Consider the following 18,624-nt stretch of genomic DNA (forward strand, 5'->3'; position numbering starts at 1 on the left):
TGTCTCTGGTTTCCACCACCTTGCAGGCCAGCTTTATATAACCCGGGGGAAGTTTTCAGTACTGATATCCAAAAATGTTCATGCCATCATTGTCCACAATAGATAAGTAATGTAAAACATAACATCTGTCAACAATATAATGGATCAATGTATAATTTTATATTTTATACTATAGAATGCTACATAGATACACAAACGAAGGGACAAGAGTTGCATAACAGGGCAGAGAAATCTTAAAATATGATATCCAGGAAAAGAATTCAGACACAAAAAAAGGATATACTATACAACTACATATTGTATGACTGATATGGATTTGTATGATTATGTAGAAAAGTAAGTCATTGTTTCAGAGGGATGCAAAACTAAAGTAACAAAAAGATAAAGAAAGTGAGGAAAGGATAACCTCATAAGGGTTACTTTTAGAGGAAAAGATGGGGGTGATCATTAAGAAAGGACTTCCAGAATGCTTCTGAGTGTTGTCAATTTGCGGTTTCTGAATCTGAATGGAATCAAATGGATGTTAACTTTCATACTGAAAGTGTATTGTGAAATGTGTGTTGTCAGAACAAAGGTAAAAAAAAATGTATATTATGGATATGGATGACTTTAATAATTGTGGGAAGGTATTTCATATGATCCTTTAAAATGATTCCACTTCAAACCTTCCTGTTTTTTCTAGTATTAAGGGAAAAAAATAATGATTTGCCTCACTATGAATATCATAATTTACTATAAGAGCAATAAAAATCCCAATAGTTGCTAGAAGTGGTCATGGAATGAAATGACAGAGCTATTTTCTTTCTGTTTAGGATTAGGTTTTAAAGTAATGTTTTCACATTGTTGCTATGAAAAATAAATTAGGAATTCCCATTGTGGCTCAGCAAGTTAAGAACTTGACATAGTGTCTGTGAGGATTCAGTTTTGAGCCCTGGCTCCTTTGGTGGGATCCAGCGTTGCCGCAAAGTGTGGTGTACGTTGAAGATGTGGCTGGGATCTAGTATTGCTATGGCTGTGGTGTAGGCTGGCAGTTGCAGCTCTGATTCAACCCCTAGCTCAGGAACTTCCATATGCCACAGGAGCAGCCCTCAAAAGAAAAAAAAAAGTATATTAGTAGTAAAAAATTCATCCAAATAAATAACAAATTCCAGTAAAGGTGTCTTTATAAGTTAACACAATCAGGCATCTCTCCTGCTGTATGTATTGTATGATAGACAATATTTACACAGTACCTATCAATTATAAGACAATATGATAAATGGATAAAATTAACAAGTCACTGTAGGATTTGAAAATTTACAAGATAATCATCCCTTTACAATAGTTAACTGAAAAAAAGATCATAGACCTAAGTGTAAAACTATAAACCTCCTGAAAGATAACAGAAGACCTCGATGAACTTGGGTATGGTGATGCCTTTTTAGCTAAAACACAAAAGACACAATCCATGAAGTAAATAATTGATAAGCTGGACTTCATTACAATTAAAAACTTCTGCCCTGTGAAAGACAATGTCAATGAGATGACAAGCCATAGACTGGGAGAGAACATTGGCCAAAGACGTATCTGACAAAGGACTATTATCCAAAACATACAAAGAATTCTAAAAATAATAAAAAAACAACCTGATTAGAAATTAGCCAAAGACCTTAATAGAAACCTCATCAAGGAAAATATACAGATGAGAACTAAGCATATGAAAAGATACAATACATCATACATCACCAGCAAAATGTAAATTAAAGCAACAAGATATCACTGCACGCCTACTAGAGCAGCCAAAATCTGGAAACACTGACAACACCAAATGCTTGTAACAATATATGGTAAAAGACCTTTCAGACATTTTGCTGCTAGAAATATATACACAATGGTACAGTCACTGTGGAAGAGAGTTTGGGGTTTTCTGACAAAACTAAATACATGATCCAGCATGCCATATGATCCAGCAATCGTGCTCCTTGGTATTTACCCAAAGAAGTTGAAAACATATAACCACACAAAAACCTGCATATGGATGTTTACAGCAGTTTTATTCATAACGCCAAAACTTGGAACCAACTAACACGTCCCCTGGTAGGAGAATAAATAAATAGACTGTGGTATATCAAACAATGGAATATTATTCAGCACTAAAAAGAAATGAGCGATCAAGCCATAACAAGATATAGAGGATAAACTCAAATGCATGTTACTAGGTAAAAAAAGCCAATCTGAGAAAGGTTGCATACTTTATGATTCCGCATATGATATTCTGAGAAAGGCAAAACTGTGGAGACAATAAAACATTAGAGGTTGCCAGATGAGAATGGAATAGGCAGAGCACAGAGAATTTTACCACAGTATATTAACATGATGCCTAAACTTGTAAAAAGTACAACTCCAAGAGTGAACCCTAAAGCAAACTATGGACTTGGGGTGATTATAATGTGGCAATGTAGGTTCATCCTTGCTGAAAACAATGTATTCTGGTGAGTAGTGTTGCTAATGGGGAAGGCTATGCATGTTTTGGGGCAGGGTTTATAAGAGAGAGCTTCACCTTCCTCTCAATTTTGGTGTAATCCTAAAACTGCTCTAAAATAGTCTTTAAAAATATATACAATTGACCCTTGAACAGTAAGGGGGGTTAAGGGCACCAGCTGCTGCATAGTGTAAAATCCATATATGGCTTTATAGATAGTCTTCCATATCCAAGGTTACACACCCAGGGATGCAACCAACTGCGAATAGTGTACTATAGTATTTATTGAAAAAAAATCTGCATATAAATAGACCCACACTGTTCAAACCCATGTTGTTAAGGGGTCAAATATATACAAGATAAAAATCTCTGCAATCAGGATCAGAAATTTTTAGTAAATAAAATGAAATAAATAAATTTTAGGAAATAAAAATAAAATAGAATACTAATTTCAGAGCATAAGATTTTATACTCTTGAGAGTCCAGTAGAAAATGTTAAATTTGACATTTATTTTTAAATAGATGCTCTTGATTTTCTTAAAGTCCTTTTGGAAATAGGGGAGGAAAAAATATTAAATAATGCTGACGGAAATATTTATGAGTATCTCCAGAACCCATGCAAATATATAATGATATGTAATTGAAGCTGTACTCATTACCTTACAAGAGAAAAGAATAAAAACTTCAGTACTTTAAAAATAATTTCCACCCACATTTATCATAGGCCTTCTCATTCTGGTTTAAGTACTTAGGTGAAATTTTCAGGGCCATTCTATGGGAATGGTTTGAAGAGCTTTGAAAGTATCCCTGCAACGTCTTTCCAGCCCTCAGTTCTTACCTCTGTGCTTACTATCAAGGCTGGTATCTAATATAGAAAAAAAAATGGTAAATGAGCAAATATATTATTTTTACATAGAGTTATTTAAAAGGGAAATTATTTTGTTTTTCCTCTTTTATTCAATAGTCATTTCCTGAGTGCATACCCTGTAGCCGTCTCTATGTAAAGAATACAAAGATTTTAGTTCTTGCCTGAAAGAAGCTCACCATCTACTTACACTTTTATTTAAACAACCACAAAGTGACAATTTCTTTTAAAAATGAGAATTATTCGTTCAACTCTAAGAGTTCCAATGAAGACATCATGGAAAGATATTTATGGTCAACCATTAAATTAATTACATCCTTGCTAAGCTGGGCCACTCAATCACACAGCAGGTAAATGTAGATACAGAACTGATGGGGAAGAAGAGCTACTTCTGCAGCTTTAGAATTGAAATGAAATATTTTTGTTTTAAACACAATCTGCTTTATTGTTTTGTTTGAAAAGCACAAGATGGAACATACATTTTAGAAACATAATCTGTAATGGACTGGTTCTCAACTTGGGGTAATTTTTGTCATCCCCTACTTAGGTCTGCATAGCATTTAGCAATGTCTGAAGAAATCATCTACTAATGTTAACAGAATCTAGTGAGTATAGGCTTGGGATGTTGCGGGATGCTGCTAAACATTTTCCAATGCACAAGGTAGTCTCCACAACAAAGAATTATCTGGCCCAAAATATTAGAAGTTCACTTTGCTGTGCGCCTGTAACTAACACAATATTATAAACCAACTATACTTCCATTAAAAAAAATGACTAGGTTAAGAAACTTTTCTATAAAGAAATATTTTCTCCCCCCAACAAATTTCCCAGGCTTTGTAGTTCTCACACTGACCTGCAAATCATCACTACAGGTGAGTTAAGTTGGTAAAGTGCATCAACCTTAAACTAGCTTAGCTTAATTCAAATAGAGACTCAATTATGACCCAAGCTAGAGAGCTGTTATTCATTTGTCCTGTTTAAAAGGGCTTCCTGACTGACTCTTTCAGGAATTATCAAGTGTTCTCATTAGTCCTGATTAGGTCCTGGAAACTGTTTTGCCTAAAAATTTCTCATGCCTACATAGTAACAACATGAAAGATGTATTTAGGTTAACTCACTATCAGAAAACAATTGTGAATTTACAGTTTAATTTTACCAAAATAACTATTTATACTGATAATTTTAAAAATCAAGCTTATTAAACTAAGGAAGCAAATGAAGCTTCTTTTTAATATTACCCTTCCAATATCCCTGAGGTCAGAGGACATGAAAGACAGGAGTATAATCAAAGTCAGGCTCTACTTTTCTCCTTCCATATCAGTCATCACATTTCTTCAATGAGCTTTGAATACAAAAGTATATAGGATTCAAGAAGAAGTAGTAGCACTAAGTCATTCCAATGTCAATTCCTAAAAACTCTGACCAAGGGACTATTCTAGTACACCCACTCTAAACCTCACAATTTAAAAAGTTCAGACAATGCTATTACCTATTCTTGGTATTTAAAAAAAAAAAATCTACTGAGGAACTATGTACTATCTGAGCTGGGAGGTTTTCTCTCTTTTGTTTTTGTTTGTTTTTGTTCTGGTTTTCTCTCAGGAGCCAAAACTTTGAGGATTTAGCCTCTGCTTGAAACAAATCTAGGACCTTAAAAGGAAATACTAGAAACCCTGTAAAATCCTCTCAGATATATGCCCATAGAAAGCTTGAGGAGAAAAGAAAGTAATAAATGAGTTCATAATCATTTTCCTTTCTAGTCAGAAGGACAGCAAGAGTACATGCAGTAATAAGGCTGCCCCACTCAGCATTCTTGCTCTCACTTTAAATAACAGTGATGCACATGTAAATAAGCTTTTCGTAGTCCACGCATCTATAAGCTAGGTTCAGTTATTGCTTACTTTGGATGGGTATTGTGACAGATAAGTGCTTTGTGCTTAAAAGAATGGAGGTTGAGATTAAAGAAAACTAGAAATAAAGAAAATAAACTCTGCCTTTAAACGTAAGTGGTTCCAGTTTCCTTTCACAAGCCCGAAGGGTTGTTGTACATATTAAAACTGCTGCATAGCTCCATCCCTGGTCACAGAAATCTCCTCTCCTCCCGTCCTCCCCACTGAAGATGTCAGATCGCTGGGAAACAGCAGTTACAAAAGAATGCTTTTCATAGCTTGTACTAGAAAACGCTGGAGCCCTATCCCCGCATAAAATAGCGCTAAACTGAGCTACAATGCCGTAAACCGTGTCTTCTGCTTCTCTTCAATGGGATCTAGATTGTTTCTAGTGAAAATACTAAATAATACTGAGAAGTTTTGCCCATATACACGACATGTCGATTCTTCTAATACGCCGTTTGCCCTAGATAATTTTAAGCTTTATCCATCAGTGTTCCACGCGCGATAGAAAAACGCAGTTAACAAGATGACAGTGTTGCCTAGGTATTTGGCATCAATATTAGCAAGAGTCTGTCATTTGACAATTATTTCCCTAGCATACCAGTCGGTAAAGAAAATGTTTTCATTCACCCGCAAATGACTAACATTTTATTGATGTTTCAAAATGCGGTTGAATACTACTGCACTCTCAATTTCCGAGCCGGATTTGAGAGTTAAGCTTGAATACTGATAACATCAGTAACTCCTGCTGCAAACGTCTTGGTTAACTGCTGGGCCTTGGGGTGTCACTTCAGCAGGGAGGTGATTCTGGTTAGGGGCTCTTCGATCAGGCTGTCTGGGTGGTCACAGGTGATGGGAACCCTTCCCTTTCCCCATATATCCTCACGCACTGCGATAAAAATCACTCTGAGCACCGCTACTGCCAAGCAAAACGACTCCCTGCCTGCCTCTTAAAGACCTCAGTCTGGGGAGGCAGCCGGATGCTGACCCCTGCAGAGATTATTGCTACTGTGCGTTTTGCCAAAGGACGCTGCTAGCATTATGGAAAACGAGTTAGGGATGTGCTGTACTTATTTCCTCCAAGGGAAGCAGGACTGGGGTCAGGCAAAGAAAATCTTCAAGGGCTGCTTAAGGAGGATAGGGTTGGAAGAAGGGGAGGGGTGAGCATATTATATTATTTATATTATATTAATTGTTTAAATTACTTGTTTCCTTCCCTCACTACCCCGCTCAGCTTCCTACACTCCTCACTGAACAAGATTGACTGGCGTAACTGCTATTGACTTTAGCCTCGGTTCTCCACAAATGGCCCAGAATAACTAAGGGGCCGTGAAACTGGAAAGAAGTACTAGAAGGGAAGAAGTAGCAAAGAGTAGGAGGTGGCTCCATGCCCAGCACCCCACTCTGCCTTGGGCCAGGACAGCGGCTCGAAGTGGTGGTTGGGTGAAAGCTGCTAAGAGGCTGCGGCGTGGGAACAGAAGGTAGCCGCTCTGTGCCGGGGTGGAGAGAGCTTGTCCAACCCGGTTTGAAAAACGTTAAAAAATAAAATGAAATAAACCTGTGACTCCTTAAACCCAATAACTTTGCCCTGCCTAGATTAGAATGCGCTGATAATCCCTCCCGATAGGCTCAAACGGGTTAAACTCTTACATAACAGGACTGCCTGGCTGTTCACAATTAAAACACTTGATTGCAGTCTCCTCCCGACTCCATCCCGGCGCGACCCGCCCAGTCCCTCCCAGCGCGCCTGCGTGCTGCGCGCGCGAGCACACAGACCCTGCGCGCAGAATTCGCGCGCATACTCGGGCGCGCGCTTACTACACACACACACACAGACACACACATCCACGCACTTTCCACTTTGACGAAACCTCATATACGCAAAGAATTTAGTGTCAACAATGGGGGGGGAGGGAGAGGGGGACCGCCTTCTAGTCCTTTGCGACTGACCCCATACACATGCCAACTGCTCCACCGCAAGGCCTTGCAAGCACTCCCCTCATGTACCCTCAAAAAAGCAGCACACCACCCCCCCGCCACTGTCCCTACCTATTTCCGAAAAGAGGAAAAGAGTGAACTAGTTGGCCGCTTGTCAAGTGTAGCGCGGCCGCCCAGGCGACACTGGAAAAAAAAAATATAAAATAAACAAAACCTCACAGTCCCTGGCGTCATGATGGCGCCGACCACAACTTGGAGGACTTAAAAGTTACGGTGCCTCAAGAGGTAAAACGCACCTCTACTCTCTTCACCTCAGCTCCGACACGGAGACTTTTCTAGCAAAGCATCACTCTAATGCTTATGACAGGAAGGGAAGCGTTCGGTTTCCAGTGCACCTCTTTTTTCTTCTCAGTTTACATAATTGTGATATACCTCTTCTTGATAGAAATACATATTTTTCCTTTTCTTTCTTTTCTCCCCCCTTCAAACCACCCCCCCCCCCCCGGCCCGCTGCATCCCCAGTCCCCAGGCGGGGTTGCTAAGGAAACGGCCGCTTGGCAACGCGCGCGAGCCCGGGGGCCGCCGGCCGCCGCTGCGCCCCGCGTTGCTTCTGCTGCTGCTGCTGCTACCGCGATTGCAGCCGCCGCCGCCACCGCTCGCCCTGCCTCCGCCGCCGCGGCGCCTCCTCCCTCACTCGCCCGCGCGCTCGCCTCCTCGCTAGATAGTGTGCGAGCCGTCCGAGAATTAGACACACTCCGGACTCGGCCAAAAGCAACCGAGAGGAGGTGTAGTGTGGTGCTAGGGGGTGGGAGGGGAGGGAGGGAGGGAAGGCAAAGAGGAGGAGGAGGGGAGGCAAAAAAGAGAGAAAGAACACGCAACAACTAGAGGAAGAAAAAAAAGAGAAAGAAAGGAAAGAAACCCACCCACCCACACACACACAAAAAAAAATTCGAAAGAAAAAAAAGAAAAGAAAAAATTTCTGTGGCGCGCCGCCTGGTTCCCGGGAAGACTCGCCAGCACCAGGGGGTGGGGGAGTGCGAGCTGAAAGCTGCTGGAGAGTGAGCAGCCTTAGCAGGGATGGACATGATGCTGTTGGTGCAGGGTGCTTGTTGCTCGAACCAGTGGCTGGCGGCGGTGCTCCTCAGCCTGTGCTGCCTGCTACCCTCCTGCCTCCCGGCTGGACAGAGTGTGGACTTCCCCTGGGCGGCTGTGGACAACATGATGGTCAGAAAAGGGGACACGGCGGTGCTTAGGTAGGAAGAACGGCGTGCTTTTCGTACTTGTCTCAGTCTAATCTTTGTCTGTCTTTCCACCTTTTTTGCCTTCTTTTAAAACCAAGTAATGATGCTGGTAGTGATCACTATGAAAAGACCACATTCCAGGAAATCCAGGTGCTGATTCTGCCTGGAGCCCTGGCCCCTTTACCCTGGGGCAGGTAGCAAGCCGGACTGGTGAAGCTAAAGCACTTTGCCTGATCGCCAAGCAGCCCGGGAATGAGTAAAGTGTGAGGTTTAGGATGGACAGGTGCCACTTGCAAACTCAGTTCACAAGGTCTCTGTTTTACTGTCATGGGGTACTCTTGGAGAGTCTGACAAGTTTATCAGGTTTGTTTCTATTTTACTCTAGCCTAAGCGACTTTTTCAAACTGCTGGCTCCCTGCTCCCATGCGTTTTCCCTCTCATTTGGACAGTTAGATTCAATTTCTCCCTTTTCAGTTTCTTTATACCGCTTATCTCTTTTCATTGCTTTCCTATTTTTCTTTCTTTTTCTATTTTCTCCACATATTTTCTTTTTTATCGCAACCGCTCTGATCTCTAACCTCTTTTTTAACCCCCTCCCCTCCACTCATTACCTGTCTCCATTCCTCGTTTTTCTTCTTCATTAATATCCCTGTTCTGTGATCTTTTCTCTCTCTTTTTTGACTCACATTTCCCATCTCTTTCCCCATATCCTTTCCCATTTCTGTCACACACTTATGTTCCCTCTAACCCCTTCCAGTACCATTTTTTCACCCTCACAAATCTCTTTTTCTTAACCACACTCCCTCACATTCTCTGTTTCACATTCTCACACACGCTGGCACTTCCATGCTCTAACAACCACTTTCACATTCAGATCCTCTTTTACTGTCTAAAAGGTACACACTCCACTGCTCCCATCGCTGTCACTCACACATGTGTATATAAGGTCTCTTCCTTTCCTCTCTCTGTTTTTATTTATGAAGGCATCCTTCCCTCTTTCCTCCCTTTTTCCATCTTAAGTTTTGCTTCATTTTCTCACTCTCCCCTCTTCCTTTCTTTTTCCCAAGCTTGAGCATGGAAATGTTTTGTCATTAATGAACATCCTACCCTAATTGTATTCCTAAACAACACTACAGATAAGCTTCTGGAAACATTTCTGTCTATGAAAATATAAATCGATGATCAGCAGTGCTTAGATCTAAACAAGGCTAAACACCCTATTCCTTCATTTCCCATTGCCCTCCCTTCTTCCTGTGATACTCCCACCTGACATATACATCAAATCTCCCTGAAAGATCTTCTTTCTCTCCACTGGATGGTAGTTGGCTTGTAAGTGCAGATTGCACAAAATCAGTATATGTGGCCTGTCTAAGGTGAAAGAGAGTGGGGTATGTTTTATTTGAATCACGCAATATATTTTAAATTTAATGATCTGGGATCTGGGTGTGGTAAGTGATTTGCACCTTCTGAAACATGCTTATGAGTCCAACTTGCTGTGGAATACTATTATAGTTTTTAATATACACTAATAACATGCTTTTATAATAAATGTTATCTCTGCTGTAAACACACAAAGTGCCACTGGATGTATACCAAAGTACTAGAAAATTTGTTATAACTTAGTAAAATAGCTTTTCATTGTCAGTAAAAGCAATGAACTTTTGGTCACACAGAGAATATAAATTAAACCCTTATTTATGTTCTTTATGTTAAGTTTGTTTCGGAAGTTTAAGCAACAGTGTTAAGGATGAAGCACTATCTTTAGAGGCTGCAAACCTATCACTGCAACTGCAATCTACATGTTTGTAGCAGCATGTTGATTACTTGTAATGAGTATTAGCATTTTCAATCTAAAGAATTTGATAGACTGCTTGTCTCCTGATGGTATGTCATAGGCATTTTGTCTCTAATGAACAATCTAACAAATGCTATGGCTAATGAAAATAGCTGAACCCATGTTCTGCCTCTAGGAGGCCTATGTTTAGTTCACTCTTTGCTTCTAGTAGTGAAGCTTCTTTAACTAGTGACAACAGTATCTTTCCAGTGTTGTTGGTTTGGTGCAGTCCTTGTTTACTTGTGTGCACTGTACCTCATCCATTTGTATGCTGTATCCTGAGTTTTGTAATATCGTAGTTTAGGAAACTTTTGTCTTTTAAACTTTTTAAAGAGATTAGAATCTCTGTCTCTTCTGAATGATGATTTTAACCAATTACAATTTTTTTTTTAACTAAACAGAATCGCTCTCTCTTTTTTTTTTTTGTCATAGGAAGAAAATCTTATCTGTATTACTTAGTACCCAAAATAATTTGCTTATAGTAATTCTAGAATTCTCCACAGAGTATCTCATTTTTATCTTTTTACATTGTCCATAGGTTTTAAATACTTTTAACATATATATCTACAATAAATTCTCTCTGTTAAAAAATTAGGATGTTTTAATTATTTTTCTTGACTATCCTTCTGCAACTGGTATTTGTTCTGTTCATAGACCAGTACAGAAGAGCTTAAGGATGAATTGAGTGTAAGTCAGGTGTCATATTTCATCAAAAATAATGTCAGAGAGTTATATTTTACGTTTTTACTTTGGATACCCAGAGTTGTATTTGATATGATTCTCTAATTCATTAGAAAACAAAACAAACAAAACAAAATCTTCTCTCATATGCACCCTCACATCAAAATACAAAAACCTAAAGCTCAAGAGAAAACTTTACTTAATTATATATCATTTATTAAGCTTTACACATTATACACATTATACTCTATTTTTTTCACTGTAACACATTCCTCAAAGTGTCTCTAATAAAAAGCAAATAGTGGCATAACAGTTATCAAATGACTTTAAGTGCTAAAGGCCTGAAAGTGCAAACATGTCAGTCAGTGACTCTGTTGCTTGTGGTTACATTAATGAAATAGAAGTTTAAAGGTCAAATGATACATTTATATTTCCTAAATGCCAGAAGGTCTGTTTTAGAGAAAAGAATCAAGAAGCAAAACTTCCCTTATGTGGTGTTACCATTGAAAAAAAAAAAAAAAAAAGGAATTCATTCTGTGATCCACTAACTGTATCTATCATTTTGTAAATCAGCTACTCTGTTGGCTTATAATGAAGTTCCATTTAATAATTTCAGCATTCTTATCATTTTAACTTTGCCTTTAAGGTTGGTGAAAGAATATATTAAATGTCAGAATGTCCCCTACTCCTAATAATGATATTCACTGATAAATCTCTGAAGGATTCACCTGAGTTATTTGATATCAAGTTATATTCTTGATAAAGTATTTAATGATGCATCTGTTCAATATAGTAATATTTGATACCTCCCTTACTTAAACCTGAAATAAATGTGTGGGTGTCTAGAATACATTGTAATTTGCTACAAATTAATGTTTTTAGTAATTTATGAGATACAGGATATGATTGCCACCACATTTAATACCTGTTACTATTTTATGCTTAACAGAATTTGTTAATCTCTATATGGAGAAATTAACTTTTTCTCCAGTCTTCAAATTGCATTTTATAGTACATGGAATACCTGAGTTAATGTTTCATGAGGTGACATAGCAAAGAATGGGATAAGCTAGAACCACATTGATCATTCTTCAAGATCCAGTGTTTCTAGACCTAGGAAATCAATGGAACATAACTCTACTCTGATACATACATTTTTGTTGCTTTTTGTTGTTGTTGTTTTGTAGTTTTGTCGCTACTTTAATGTGAATCTCATACTTTATTCTTCCCTGATTAGCAAATATAGTTATGTTAACGTGTCCAAAATGTTTAATGTTCTTTGGAAAAAATATAAGGAAAAATCTCATTTATATCCTCCCACTTTGTAAAAAGTCATGTCATTTATAAGCTAATTCTTTAAATTTGTTTCTCTTTCAACTATTCTATGAATTTGTACATTTTAAACAGCCTTCCTGATATGACTTCAAAATATCCTATTCTCTGCTTGTCATGCTTTAATCAAAGGAAATAAGAGAGATTCTTTTCTTAAATTTGGTATGTTCTTTGACAAAGTTGAATGCAACTTTGTTATTTTAATGCAATAGATTTGAATGGAAGTTATATGAAATCCTAATAATGACATTTTAATAAGTAGGAAGACTTTTGTTTCAAACATGGAACATAGAACGCATTTACACAGAAGATATTTCCATTGGAAGGCACAAAACTTTTACAAATTGATTTATAAATGGATATGATGAGTATTTATCACTTAGCTTATTTGTCCCATACATTTGACTTTTGATTAGACTATGTTAATTAGTTTTGGTTTGAAACGAATGCTATTAGATATAAGAAAGTAAATGATTTATGTATGAAAACGCAGAATTACCAGTAGCAATAGAAACCAATTATGCTGTACTTTTGGAATATAATTGAAGAGTCTCTCCAATGAGTCTCTTCACACTCATCCATTGAGTTCTTCCAACACACAGACACATCACATATTCCAAATATGTTGTTCAACTATATAGGCATTTTCAATTTAGAACATTAAGGCTTTATTTTAAAACCTATATGCTTATGAAATAGTGTCATTGTACAAATCTTTTTAAAATTCTGAGTTTCTTTTCCTTCTTAAAAAGGAGTAATAGTTATACTAAGTTAATTTGGAAAAATGTACTCCAGAATGTGGAATAAAATTATACATTGTTACCTCCAACGATTTGCAGAACTGTTCTATTAGCATGACATATTGCTTAGTACATTAATATACAGTCATTCATTATATTAAAGGATAATACGGTATTTTTTAAATTTTCTAGATAAAATTTTTATCCAATCTTTTTAGTTCAAAAGAGCTGATGAGCCCATGTAGTTATATAAATCTTTGAACACAAGCATGTTAATGACCTATTAAATCTATTAATTTAATAAGATTTTAAATAGATCATATTCACAATTAAATAGCTCCATGAAATATGTTAATTTTGTAATACCTGACTTTTGAAAAGTTTGGAGAAATATTCATATCCTATATGTGAAGGTTCTGAGCCTAACTGACCAGATCCAACCTTCATCCTTCTGCTGTACTATTGGTGATGAATTCTGAAAGTAATCCCTAGGCAACATTTCCTAGTTGTCCATGTCAGCTGTCTTCAGGCTGTGGTTATCCAAGGGAAGATAGTTTGAGGGAAAGGGAGGACCCCATGAGAGCGAGGCCCATGTGTTTCTCTGCTCCTTCATTGCTTTGGGCAGTGTGCAGCAGTGTCTCCATCTCCCACTGGAACAGCTTTGCTCCATTTTCCACTGGATAACTGGCTCTTTGGCTTCCGTATACTGCCTCACATATTTATTCTTCCATCCTGAGAGTAGCAGTGGCCTCTTGCTGTTTTAGCTCTGGGGTTGTTTTACCATGACCTGTTCTTCTTCTTAACTTTTCCACCCCCTTTGCAATTAATTCCCTCTGTTTTAAATATCGAGGATGGTTTAATTTTCCTGGTAGAACACTGATTAATGCATAGTGAGAAGTAATAGTTTCAATGATATTCAGTACATTTGATTGAATTACTACTTTGCTCTTCGTAAATGTTATTTCTTAGCACTGCTTATAATAGTTGTTTGAGGAGACAGGCATAGAATTTAAACCATCACAGCACTGAGAAAGATGGTTATTTGGGTATTGTCCACACCGAGATGATGGAGAGCACAGTAAAGCAGTTGTATAAATATTTACTTTAGTATATGACTGAATAATTAATTTCAGTAGAAAATATAAAGATACTAAGGGTGGGATAATGAAGACATTGATGAATATAAATTGGCAAGATTCAAATACTGTATCTTTGGTTTTTTTTGACAGAGCAAAAGAGAAACAGGGCTAGACTCTGTTTGTGGCTATGTGATCAAAATGCTGAACTAATTCCTACAGTGTGGACTATTGAAATCAATAGGAATTAAAGGCCTTCCTTTTATGTAGCTTAATACCTGAAGAGCAAATCAAAGTTTTTAGTTTCTTATGAAGTATATGACCATAGTAATGTACATGACCACATTACATTAGAAATTAGTCTCTCAAGCCGTTTGAATATTTTGATTAGAAATCTGACCAGAGAGTTCCCACTGTGGTGCAGTGGGTTAAGAACCTGACTGTTACCTGACTGTTACCCGTACCTCATGTTACCATGGAGGTACGGGTTATATCGCTGGCCTTGGTGGGTTAAAGGATCTGGCATTGTTGCAGCTGTGGCTTATATTCAGTCCCTGGCTCGAGAACTTCCATATGATGCAGGTGTGGCCATTAAAAAAAAAAAAAGTCCACATTTCTACCATATTCTGTTTGAAATATCATACACTAAGATATTATAGATGTCACACCACTAAAATGTAAGAGCTAAGGGAAGCTTTATTAGTGGGTATTGTATGTTTTTACTCTCCCACTTAACTGAATATTAGATGATATGGTGACTTTCCCCTTGCCTTCTTCAAAATACTTTCTGAAAGATACTATGTAGGTGTCTGACTCCAGTATGAACAAGCAGTCACCATAAAGTCCTTTGGGTACATTTCTCCACACTTTTTCAGGAAATACATTAATTTAAAACCATTATTAATGCAATGACTGTCTCTCAAGAATGCTTGAGAGAGGATTCCTGAGTTGGGAAGGAAGCTGGACTTCATAGATTTCTGCCATTCCATTTCTGTCAAAGCTTTGCTTATCCATTATAGATTGTATGTACACTTTCTATATGTAAGAGAAACCAAAATTTATTGCTCTGTTTTTCCCTATGAGCATCATATTATCTGCCTTTTGGCTTTTATAGAGGAAATTTTAAATTGGATCACATACTTTTTGTCAGGTATTTTATGTGTTTCACATTCACTAGTGGAAACAAACTTCTGCACTACTAGAGAATAAAGTCTAGGATTTTTCTATATCTAATCACTATCAAATTGGATTTTGATTAGTCTACCATATCTAAAAATGTGACATAATTTATAAGATATTGAAGAAATTTAGTAATAGTGAGAATTTTTTGATGTTTTGTTGAAGTAATTTCTGGGTTTTTTTTTACTGTATTAATTCTGATTGGCAAAAAAACCTGGGTTTGCAAGCTCTATGACCATTGTCATCTGTTTCTAGGGCCTTGATGTAGAAGCTTGCATATATCAGGCCAGTATCCACTATGTTTTAAATTAATGAATTTTTTTGAAGATTAAGCAAAAGATTAAATGTATTTGTTCTTTAGTTTATTGTTTCAAATTTTAATAATGGTGATGTCTTTAATACTGCGATAGATCTGTGTGCTTATAGTGATTAAGTTCTTTTTATTGAATTCATACATCAACAGTCCTGCCTTAAGTAACTCCTGAAGAAGTCCTAGTGGGTTGAGACACACCACACACACATTGGAATCATTCAGTGTCTTTAAATTGCTGGACACAGTCTACTATTGGGTCTTGAAAAAAATATACTGGATACTAAAGGTAGTTTTTTAATAAAAATACGCTAAAATAGGGTAAAAGCATTATGCATAATAAAGGTAAGTATCATTGATTAAACTTTTATTTTGAGTGTTTGTGTGTGTGTACTGTGCCAAGATTTATATGTATTTTTTACTGTGGGTTTCAGCAGAAAAATTTTGGAATGCAATTACATAGGTTGTAAGATTTTAAGATGTACTTATAATTTCGAGAAGATCTAAGATTTTAAATTGTATAGGAAGGCTTTTGCTCTTTGCAATTACAGTCAGCAGATAATAGGAACAGTTCAAAATAGCAAAATGTCTGTTGTAACCTTCTAACATTTTTTTTTCTGTTTCTACCTCAACTCATGGAGTCTCCTTTTCTCCTAAAGTTTCAATTAAGTGAAATCAATAAAGATACAGAAGTGGAGAGAAGTGGCTATTTGCTTTGAATAACTCTCAATTGTGAAAAGTAGATCATAACTTTGTATCATTCTGATTATCTTCCAGAGGTAGGTCCACAGTACTTTATAAACCACAGTGTATTGATACTAGCTGATAGAATTTTAATGTGGTCGTATGACTTTGATTTATAATTTTGAGGAGGTTATCTATTAGCATAGTCGTTTCTAAGCCATATCAAGTTCTGAATCCTGACAGAGGACCTTCGATGCTCTTAAGCATCCAGCTGGCACAGAATTTGGTCTTTTAATCACTTTCTCTAGGAAAAAGGAAATATAGGAAAGGAGGAATTTGGCAGTGTTGCCAGAATTAAGTGTTGTTCTTTTGAACAGAAGCCAATGCATTATATTTTCTGGATAGCTGGTAATTTGTTCAATTTAAGGAAAATGTTTATAACCCTTTTTGGTCCAGAACTAAACTGTTCTTTACTGAATTTTACCAAGTTGTTTGGACACAAGTCCAATGCCTATGCTCATGTAGGGCTTATTTAAAACTATGGCTACTGCCATAAAGTGTTGAAAGATTGTGGATGATTTAAGGGCAGTAGGAAAAACTGTTATGTTCTCTTCAGAAACCCCTTTCCTCTCGTGCTACTAAATTAAATTTAATTATTATAATGATTTGAGATATTATGAACATAATATGTGTTATAGTGTATATAATATATAAATAATGCTGTCCTGAAGGCAGGACAGTATTATTTGGCATTCTCTCTAGTAATGTCACATGTTATTGAACATTAAATAAGTAAAAACATTCATAAAGTTTTCCTAATATTATAGATATTTCTTACAGGAGATCATATTTAGATATACTGGAATTGTAAGTAACCTAGTTTCAAATTAATGTCTTGGTAATTGATCAGTTAAATAGAAAATGGCATCTCTACTCCTTGACATATGGCCAACATATTATTAGTGCTCAAAATCTGAATGTTGAGTGAAGGGATTGAAGAAGAGGGGGAGGGAAGGAGAGAGAGGGAGAAAGGGAGAGAAGAAAGTATGTTATGATATGTGAGTGACTTCTAATCAAACTACCTAAAACTTTGGATTACTGGGATACATAAGGTTAAGCCCACATTGTTCTACATGGAATCATTACAATAAAAATGAACACATTTTATTTCATGTAATTCATTTACAAATTGGAATAATCCTAAATCTACATCCCTCTCTTGATGAAGTGATGTACGTTGTACAAGTTGAAGTTCTAAAAAACTGTTTTACACTCAAGTATATGTCTTCTTTCTAAGTTACTAGTCCATTTATGTTTATTTCATTTTTAAAGGCAGTAAGGTTTTACCTTGGCCTGCAGTGAGATTGGGGTCTAATTTGGGAAATATGTTCACAAAAAAGAAATTATATATAAATGTTTAAGTCACTTCTTACCTGTCTTCTTGAGCATATGTCATCGATCATTTTTTTGCTCAAACATTGTTAGTATGAAATAATAGAAATAAAAAAGTTATTTTTTGCTTATGCACAGAGTTTATCTCATGTTGGAATTGTTTAGTTGCAGTGAAATCTGTCTTGCTTTGATGTGTCCAGAATGGGAGTGATGAAAGTTTGAATACTTCTCTACTTACTGGCAACATGACCTTAAACAAATGTCTTGTTTTCACTTAGTACCTCCCTAGCAGAACAACATAGATTATATATAAAATGCTAACACATTATCCACCGAACAATAAGCACTAAATTTAAATAAGTTAATAATTTTATTCTCCTTTTCTTCTTGATCTGAAATTTGTTGGTGCTGCTTACTGATATGGGTATATTTTTCCCCATTTAAATCATTGTATCAATTATTTGTGAATCCACTGGGTAATATCATTGAACACATATTTTTTGTGATTTTGTTAAAATAACACTTTAGTAAAATTCTGTAATGTCAGATGGTGAGCTAAGCCTTGGTTCAACAAAAGACTGCAAGGAAGACTGAAATAGAGGTTTATTTCTCAGAGGTCCTGGAAGAAGTATATGGCATACCTGCAGGGGTCACACAGGGAGGTCAAGGCAGGATGACTGCAAAATGAGTGGTAGGACCTGGGGCACATGACCTTACTAGGGTTCCTGGGTGGAGTGCTTTTGGGTTCCCTGGCTAAGGGCGAATTGGTCAGTGGGGTTTTATCTGAGGGATGCCAAGGGGAAGGCACACTGGGGAGGCAGGGTCGAATGTTGTTTATAAGGGCTGTTGAGGAAGTGATGTCAGGAACTTAACAGTTGCTGCTAAGTGTTCCCACTGTTTTCTAGGACATGTACTGGTGGGAGGGGCTAGTATCAGCTCAAGGTCCCTTTGCTCAGTGAGTGCCTTGGTCACACAAAGTGGATGGCCAGGTGCAATAGCATG

The 18,624-nt window shown here is 37.1% G+C and overlaps 1 protein-coding gene across 1 annotated transcript in view; it reads left to right on the forward strand.

Annotated features, from left to right (window-relative positions):
* Nucleotides 1-8,000: 8,000 nt before the first annotated feature.
* NEGR1 (neuronal growth regulator 1) overlaps nucleotides 8,001-18,624 on the forward strand; it is an 873,593-nt gene continuing 862,969 nt past the window's right edge. Inside the window, exon 1 of the mRNA XM_047788645.1 lies at nucleotides 8,001-8,406. Within this exon, the coding sequence (XP_047644601.1) occupies nucleotides 8,231-8,406 (176 nt within the window). The 5' untranslated portion in view covers nucleotides 8,001-8,230. The remainder of the gene's footprint in view (nucleotides 8,407-18,624) is intronic.

Source organism: Phacochoerus africanus, chromosome 8 (genome assembly GCF_016906955.1).
Source record: "Phacochoerus africanus isolate WHEZ1 chromosome 8, ROS_Pafr_v1, whole genome shotgun sequence".
Classification (NCBI taxonomy): Eukaryota; Metazoa; Chordata; class Mammalia; order Artiodactyla; family Suidae; genus Phacochoerus; species Phacochoerus africanus.